This window comes from Epinephelus moara, chromosome 21, assembly GCF_006386435.1.
Source record: "Epinephelus moara isolate mb chromosome 21, YSFRI_EMoa_1.0, whole genome shotgun sequence".
In the NCBI taxonomy this organism is placed as follows: Eukaryota; Metazoa; Chordata; class Actinopteri; order Perciformes; family Serranidae; genus Epinephelus; species Epinephelus moara.
The window spans coordinates 20692979-20702457 of record NC_065526.1 but is presented as its reverse complement, the minus strand read 5'-3'; the positions used below and the strand labels follow the sequence as shown (position 1 = coordinate 20702457).

At 39.9% G+C, this 9479-nt stretch overlaps 1 protein-coding gene across 1 annotated transcript in view; it reads right to left on the bottom strand.

The window, feature by feature from the left end:
* The window catches only part of stard3nl (STARD3 N-terminal like), a 17753-nt gene continuing 8274 nt past the window's right edge, over positions 1–9479 (bottom strand). Inside the window, exons 3-9 of the mRNA XM_050033588.1 lie at positions 8519–8596; positions 7520–7597; positions 5234–5287; positions 3611–3728; positions 3146–3244; positions 1442–1509; positions 1–109 (exon numbers count right to left, since the gene is read on the bottom strand). Coding sequence (XP_049889545.1) covers positions 1445–1509; positions 3146–3244; positions 3611–3728; positions 5234–5287; positions 7520–7597; positions 8519–8596 — 492 coding nt within the window. The 3' untranslated portion in view covers positions 1–109; positions 1442–1444. The remainder of the gene's footprint in view (positions 110–1441; positions 1510–3145; positions 3245–3610; positions 3729–5233; positions 5288–7519; positions 7598–8518; positions 8597–9479) is intronic.

Genomic DNA, 9479 nt, shown 5'->3' with positions numbered 1-9479 from the left:
ACTTCTTTGAAGCGAATAAAAACTAAACAGGCAGAATGTGTAAGGCAGAATTTTCCCTCGGTAGCACAAACAGGAGCAGGAGAAATCTTCACCTTCAGAAGCAGAGACCCTGAGAACACAAACAGGAAATGGTCAAATCGTTAAAACAAAAAATGAGGTTGAAGACATTTGGTCTCATTCATGAAATGTTTGTAAATCTGTGAACAGATCTACACATAAAAAACCTTGAGTGCCGATCAATCGTACATGGACAGTGCTCTCCTGCTAGTCAGCAATTAGCATACATCCCCATCCATGACTAGCCCATGACCACCATATATGGAGGTGATAACTACTATGGACATCTGAGGTCTCTGTCCAGAAGAGTGCAGTCCTAGGAACAGCTAAGATACTGCAGAGAACCCTGCGGTTCGCTTACAGTGGGAAATGCAAACAGACTATCCAGTGAACCAAAGAGAGGAAGTGACACAGAGCTCAGTGCATTTTGGGTAGAAAAAAAAACCAAACACCAACAGCGTGAACCGCTCGCTGCCTCGCCTGCTGCTCATACTGGGCAGCTTCTTGTGACAAAACAATTAGGTTTGAACACCAGAGTAAAAACAGAAACCCCAATTTTTGTGGTGACCAAGCCGGCTGAAGGGGATGGATTTTCGGTCCTGGACAATCAAAGAGCAGGGTTTCTTCTTCCTCATGCTTTTTTTCTTCCTGGTCAGTGGTCGTTTCGGGCAATACCGCCCCCAAATGAGCAGCTGTTGTAACTGTGTGACGCTGTCCAGGCGGTTTGGTACACTTTAAAACTGCAGTGTGAAAGTGAACCGAACCAAATGAAGGTGTGAAATTTTTCAGCATTCCCTGACCAATCGAACCGAGACCCCCGGACTATCCTGGTGTGAATGCGCCCTCTGTCGAAAGAACCATCCAACAAGTTAAACGAAAATGGTTCGATATGAAACTTGATGCAAAAAAAAACCCCGCACACAAAAACACAACGGCTGTAGGAGGCTCCTCCCAGTCACAGCTGTAGACGAGTGCATTGCTTGCATCACCGGAGAGACCTCTCTGTCAGGGGAGACAGCAACATGTGTCCACTGGAGCAGTCAACAGCAAACTCAGAAGGTACGGTGATGTATGTGTTATATTAAGTGTTACATCACTGTACATTCTGACAGCCATCACTGATAGCTCAGTCTAAATTAAAACTGTAATTTCTAACAATGACAAGCAACATTCACGTCCATTCCTTTTTTACACACAAACACTACGAGCAGTCAGAAGCAGGTGTAGATTTTGTTGGTACCTTCGAAAAGATCGGAGCTACTAACATACTGACGAATGCTGAAATACACGTAAATTTCCCTCTACGAACAGTTTCCACACAAATTTGTTCTGCTCATGTTTCATGAATGAGAGTACACATGACAAGCCACTTCATTGTGTTTACCTGTTAAGATACCTGCTGTATGAGCCCTTTTTCTGGATCATGTTTATCATCCAGGTCCTCGTCGGAGTCTGAGCACGAGACAGGAACAAATCAGTGTGAAGAGAAAACAACTAATATAACAACAGTTGAAAATGGATTTTTAAAGGAACAGTTGCAACTCTTACAGCCTAGAGTTACAGCTACAGTTGGTAACTTTTATGGCAGTAACTTTTTGTCATATTTGCTGAAACTGTCACTTTATTCTGAGAGAAGTCTATGAAATAAATCATGTCCCTCCTCTTCTTCCTAATGCTTCTCATGGCTAGAATCTACACACCAGGGGCAAATAAACAGCACGGAAAATGTGAAATATTCACCCGCATCAAAACTATTCATACAGGCAATTATGCAATTTTGGGGAATTTAATTTGAAAGGACAGACACAGGAAATGGCCACACTCAGCAGTCAGACAGGAGTCACGTTACAAACCAATCACAGCCGACAGATATCCTTCTCTTCTTCTGTAAATATTCAGTCTGATAAATATGGAAAAGCTGATCATGTCAGTGCAGGGCTACCCAGAGCTTTACATCTGTCCCACAGACGACAGGTCTACACACTTATAAACAACACCTGGAAGAAGATCAGCTCTGCACTCATGGCATGTCTACAGCCCCTAATTTCCAGGGCTGGTACCTGCGGTTATTCCACAGGCTAGTTAATAACATGTCGGGCAGGAAATCCAAAGTGTGCGATCATTTTGAGAAGGTGAAGGACGAACCCAAGGTGATATGTAAACTCATCTTCATTGGTCGACTACAAACATGACGTATCATGTGAAACATGGAAGTAGCTACATGCCCATTAGCCACTTAGCACAATCATTACTGCTTTGCTGACAGCGTCATTAACAGGCAGCTCGCTCAGTGTGTGACGTGCACTTGTAGATAAAATATAGGCCTATATTAATGAAGGTTCATTAGTACGGGTTTGTATTTCTCTGTAATGTAGCACAGTGTTAACAATGTTACTGATACTATTCTTTCTCACGCCTTCAACTCAAACCATAGTGTTGCCCTGCCCAAAATATATCATTTAATAATTAAATTAATATTGTAAACATGCGGACAGCTAGTCGACTAATGGCCCTAAATGACGACTATTGGTCGACTAGGAAAATTCTTAGTCAGGCAGCTCTATTTACCATCTCCCTCTCTCAGATTATTCTTTCCCTCCCTCCTCCTCCTTCTACCTCTTCCTCCCTTTCTCTACCTAATTCTCTGGACATCTGTAAGTTAGTTACATTCTCTACTAAAGAACCAACAACATCACACCTGGAACCTGTGTACATTTGGCAGCAAATACTTGAAGCATTACGTATGAATTAGTTCATCTGTTACATTTGTCAGTCCGTCACGTTACATTCAGCCTGTAGTCCATGATGAGAAATGAGATACTTCATCCTCGCTGTTGTGGATGAAATGTACACTTAGGTGGGGACAGAAATCTTAAGACACATATCTACAAACCTGGAAAAATAAACCATCAGTCTGCATGACTTCATACCACCAGAGGTCACTGAGGACATTCAGCTGAGTCAAAATGATGCAGAAGTATTAATGTGTTTGAACAGGATCACACTCTCTACCATCACACTGTCTGAGGTAAAGGCTGAGGTCAGTGTGAGATATTCGGGGGGTTAACGTCAGTGCGAGTCAACAGACCTGCCACAGACTCTGGCGGGGAGTAGAACTGTCCGTCAGATAAAGGACCCGGACCCATGAGAGGAGCTCGCTCTGCGGCGTCCACGAAGGACTGATATCCTGAAACACACAGAGGAGGACACGTGACGGGAGCAGCAACTGTCACAGCAGCAGAAAGACTACATACTGTCGTGTTAACAGAGGTAGACATGGTAATAATGTCAGCAGGACTGTAGCAATACTAGTCACATAAACAGCAGTAACTGTTGTCATAATATTCGTAATAATGGAGCGCCCTGATGGCCTGGAAGAGGTGGATGATGTAACAGCCATGATGCTAGTGGTCGTGGTGGTGGTAGCCCTGGTATTATCAATAGTAATAGCCACAGTGTTATAGTAGTAGCAATAATAGAAGTAGCCATGATTCTATATATACACAGCAGTGCTGCAGTAGCATTAGCGACGTCATCAACAGCATCAACTCACTGTTTTCGTCTTCGGCCTCCTGAGGCAGGACCTTGAAGTCGAGCAGCCATGTTTCTATCCAGGCCAACACGAAGGAGATGATGGGCAGCAGGTACCCAAAGGCCCCCTGAGACAGCAGCTGCGCACGCACACACACACACACACACACACACACATAAAGACTACCTTTACTTTTCAGTACACTTAAAAAAAACCTCTGATCTGCCAACACTGAGTTTGCGTTTTTGATGTTAGTTGTAATTTTGAACGCAATTGGACACCAACAGGTTTGAATTATGCTGCAAAATAAGCTGGGATTTCACATTTGAGAGAACAGCGTGTAAAATTTATGGAGATTTAGTGGCACCTAGTGGTGAGGACTGCAGATTGCAACCAGCTGAAACTTCCCTGGTTAGAATTCCTTCAGTGTTCATTGTTCAGGAGGTCTTTCACCGCTGCTGTTTGGCATGTCAGTGACTGATGGCTCACCCAGCACCTGCTAATCTGTGCTCAATTTTTTTCTTTGATAACTTAAGATCCAGAAGTTTTTACAAGGAGCCGAATTATCCACAGAGGTCTCTTCCTTCCCAAAACAAATGGACCAGGTGATTTAAACCAGTAAAAACACTGAATACAGCAGTTTTGCATTTGAAAAAAGTTAGTGTTTCTCTGATGCTGCTAGCTACAGTGGCCGATGTGAAAATGCGAATGACACTATCTAGAGCCAGTGTTTGGTTTTGTCCATTCTGGGCTACTGTAGAAACATGGTGGTGCAAGATGGTGACCTCCGTAGACGAGGACCCTATGTAGATATAACCAACTCATTCTAAAGTAACAGAACCAAAACGATTTTTGTTTTCAGGTGATTATACACTAAAGAAAACATACCTATTATATTATATTCAATATCTGCCAATATATCGCCCCACCAAATAAAGCAATACTTCATGTTTATACATTATAGGAGTAGTGCTTCAACAAATATGTATTCTTTTGGTTTATCAATGAGTCATACACAGACAAAAAAAAAAAATCTGTAATCACAAAAAAAATCCTTAGATTTATCTGTGATTTGGGAGGGGGCGGTACAATCAACACCAATCACAGATATCGCTTAATAAAAATAATAGACCAAATATGTTTACATAAAAGTGAATGAAAAGAATGTATACATATAACTGTGACATTTATAATAAAATAAGGATGAGATCAGTAAATTAAGACATTATAATAATGAGTTATGAATTTGTTTTTGAAAAAAAAAGAAGGACATGGCATTAAAACACTTTAGGAGAAAGTCATGTTAATGTTATATCACAATGTTTTACTACTGAGGAAACAAACAGAACTAATGCATCATTTTCTGTGACACATTTCAGAAACGTGCCCTCAGTTTTAAATGTTGATAATCAGTGAGAATAAATGTTTAAAAACCATAAAAGCGGATAAGTGTTTTTGTCGGTGTATCTGTGTTACGTCAGTTACGTCAGTGTTGAGATGTTGTTCAGTGGTTACGGTAGTGCTGCTTGTGAGCAGCAGGTGGAGTAATGAGTGAGCACATTTTTCCTCACCATACTGATGCCATCATTCTAAAACTAAACAGAAACATCTCTTTTTAATCATAACTAACCATGTGACTCTTACCTTTGATAAAATGACTTTAACAATCAGGAACGCACAGCTGACTGCAGTGGTGATCTGTGCAAACAGAGGAAACACTGATTAGAGGCACTCACACAGCAGAGGTGGTACATTAAAAGTGTTATTGTCAAAGGATTTCACGTGATGATAATTATTAGCCTTTGTTTTATAGCAGTAGTTTCCAACCTTTTAACTTAAGGGACACCTTCTTATCATTGAGTAAACTAAAGACCCATGACTGACTGACTTTTTTGCATTGTTATGCATCTCATGTTTCTGCGCTCTAGGGCACCTGCTGTTTTTGCCGGAGCAATCTGAACTCCTCGGCTGTGTTTGAAATCACTCATTTACTACTCCATACTCACTATACAGTGACACTATACACTATACAGTGAGTAGTGAGTGGTGAATCATTTTAGACACAGCAGAATTTCGAATTGAAAAAACTTTAACTGAGAGCAGAAAGGCACCCCACGTCATCTCTGCTTCTCACCCCATTGTCCAATCAGATGATTTGAGAGGCAGGTGTTCTGTGGTGGTCAGGAAAACAAGTTTACAGTTTGTAAACAATGGAGGAGAAACTGGTGTTAGCAACTGCTGGATACCCAGAGCTATACGACTTTACAAACCACAGTTACCACCATCTCAGAAGAAAACGGCAGGCGAGGAAGCACATCAGTGCTGTACTTTATACGGCCATCATCGAGGAGAAGCTCCTGGACCAACTGGTGGTACCCCCCTGATCCACCCCCTTTTTTAGGGTCTCATGTGCCCACACACATCTCTGTTTCCCTGTGCCCAACAAAGTGCTGACAGCCTCTTACACTCAACCACAGATAGAGGAAGTACCCTCTGCCTGAACATTTTAGGAACTAGATACTAAACACAGTCAAATAACTAAAAAATAATTAACCGGACGACTGATAATACGGGAAGGTTGGGGTAAGGAGGTGATGGGGTGGTTGCCTGGCAACAATAAAAAGGTGCAGCAACCTATTTTTTACTAGTGGCATTCAATTTAAAAAAAAAAAATGTATGTAAATGATGTATTCTAGGGATATTTCATATCATATTTAATGCAGAAAAATAACAGTGCAGAACAACTGATGAACTGCACAATTAACCCAAACAGTGAGTGCGAAATGTGCAGGAGATTTGTGTAAAACAGCAGATTACTGCATCAGAGAGGAGTTTTCTTGTTATTTTAGGAACTTTTTATACAGTTATCCGTCTGTATCAGGGCATTTTTAGAAGAAATTTCAACAGTCATACATATTCAAAAGGATGTTTTTTTACATTGACAAATTCAGCATCTTCTCCCTGAGGCTTGGTTTTTGTTCTATTAGTTCTTTGGTTGTTTTAGCAGAGACTGAAAGCTATGTGAATTTAGCTTGTGTCGATGTCTTCCCCCAACGTGCTCTCATCCTATGAGATTTTTTAAAGATTAGATCTTGAATAATATCTGAACTTTAAAAATAACAGTTTAGTTATCCTCACAGAAATGAATGAAATCCTACAACAGAGGCCTACTGTATATTTTTTAACAAGTTTTCTTGCACCTTTTAAAATCAAGAGAGCATTTGACACCCCTACTGTGGGTCAGGACCCCACAGATTGGGAACCAGTGTTGTAAAACATAACAAAGATGATGTAATAATAATATGAATGATTTAATCTGATATCACCTGACTGAAAACTTGAAGAAAAAGGACAGATAGATAAACATTACAATAAAAACACACAGTAGTGAAATGAGTCCCAGGACGACTACAGAGAGAGACAGAAATTCCCTATTTCTCTATCTTTGATTTTTGGAGACAGTTAAAACACAGGTGTGCAGCTATCACATGTGATTATTATTATGTCTGAACATAGACTCTTTTAAATAAATTATTTAAGTATAGATGATTGTTGTAGATGATAGATGATTGTAAGGCCCGTGAAACATTTCTCAATGGAGACAGTACGTTTATCTTATTTTAATAAGTGGTAGATGTACATGCGACAGACACAAACACCAACACAGAGAAATACACCTTGAGCACTCATTTACATGCTGGTAAACAACAACAAAAACAACACTACTTGTTTATTCCATATAAACAATTACCTGCCCCTCTTAATAAATAAAGTCAAACTTAATTCATCAGACAAATGAGGCAAATTTCAACCAGAGCTCATAACAAGTATGAGTTTGTTTAACTGGACAGTGCCCTCTGCTGGCACACATAAAGATATACTGTCATTACAGTGTTGGGGAAAAAAAAAAAAAAAAAAAAAGGAACTTACTGCGATGGCCCACCAGTGACGAAGCTTACAGACGGCGTAGGCCAGGATGAGAGTGGCAAACCTGAAAACAGCCAGGAGCTGAGAGGAGGGAAGGAGAGGAGGAAGGATGAAGGACACATTTAGGAATGAAGAGAGACGGATTAAAAGGAAACAATGACAGAGACAAGACAAAATAAACGGAGAATGGTAGAAAGAAAAGAAGGAATAGAAAAAAGAGAGGGTAACAAATATAAGAAGAAGAAAAATAAAAGACAATAAATCAATTAAATGTCATTTTGCTCCAGTAGGGACCCCAAGTACAAGCACATTACCACATTTTCTTCTTTTTAATCTATGTATTTATTTACTTAGCATTATCATTATTATTTATTGACTTATTTAACAAAGGTTCCCACACATTTTCATGAACAAAATTTTCTTCAAAGACCCATCTGTCTTTTTTTTTTTTTTGCCCCATTTGCCTGGTGTTTTTCAAACATATCAAATTCAAACTTTATTTGCACATAATTTCAGCTACCTGGCGTACATGAAGGGAGAGACGAAACGTGTGGACAAAGTAAATAAACGTATGTGATGGTAGATAAAACGTCACACATAACGCATATTAGAGCTACGTTATGTCGACAGCTTCAGAAAATAAATTTGCCGTTATGTTACATTACAGGGACTTTTTTGACTTTTTCAAAACGTTTAATTATTTTTACTAATTCCATGATTTTTCCTGGTTTTCCATGACCGTGGAAACTGTTTCATTCTCTCCCCTCCTCACATGTACCTACACATTCCTCTGGTCACAGTTACGCATCTATTAATACATGACACTTTCATACATGCGCATAAACACAAACAATCCCGTCTGGACCACATTCAAATCAAAACCTTTGTTTGATATGTCCTGTGTTAATGTCTGTTAACACCTTTGTCTGTCTAAATCTGTCACCTCTTTGTACAATGTCATGTTGAGAAAACAGAAAAGTAAAATACAAATGTCGAACTTACAAAAATGTCAAAGAAGGAGGCTCGGTAGTCGTAGTGCAGGACTTCTTTGTCCAGCTGCGTCGGAATGCCGCCGTTCGCCTGTCGGACACAAATGACTCATGTAAAGCTTCCCTTAAACATATCATTTCTACACAAATGTTTCCGCCACCAAAAATAAGAAATGACAGTTTTGCAGGTGTGCAGAAATTACATTAGTAAACTGTAACTATAAAATGAAAGAGAGGTTTGGCTGCCCCTCGCAGCAGCTGGAGTCTGACAAAAAATTATTTAATTGACTTTGCTGACTGCCGGTGACTTATAAGGTGGAATGTTACCTTGTTACTCACTGCATGAGCTGACGATGTGAATCAATCAGCACACATTAAATTCCAATATGACAACTTTGACCATCATTTTAGTTTTTATATGACATACACGTTTGTGGGGTTTTTTAACTGCAGCACGGTAGTGCAGTGTTTAGCATTGTCTCCTCACAGCAAGAGAGTTCCTGGTTTGAACCCAGGGTGGGGGAGCCCCTTTGAGTTTGCATGTTCTCCCCATGTCAGCGTGGGTTTTCTCAGGGTACTCTGGCTTCCTCCCACAGTCCAAAGACATGCAGGTTAACTGGTGACTCTAAATTGCCCATAGGCGTGAATGTGAGTGTGAATGGTTGTCTCTCTATACAGGTGCTGGTCATATAATTAGAATATCATGAAAAAGTTGATTTATGTCAGTAATTCCATTCAAAAAGTGAAACTTGTATAATGCATACATTCATTCCACACAGACTGATATATTTCAAGTGTTTATTTCTTTTAATTTTGATGATTATAACTGACAACTAATGAAAACCCCAAATTCAGTATCTCAGAAAATTAGAATATTGTGAAAAGGTGCAATATTGAAGACACCTGGTGCCACACTCTAATCAGCTAATTAACTCAAAACACCTGCAAAGGCCTTTAAATGGTCTCTCAGTCTA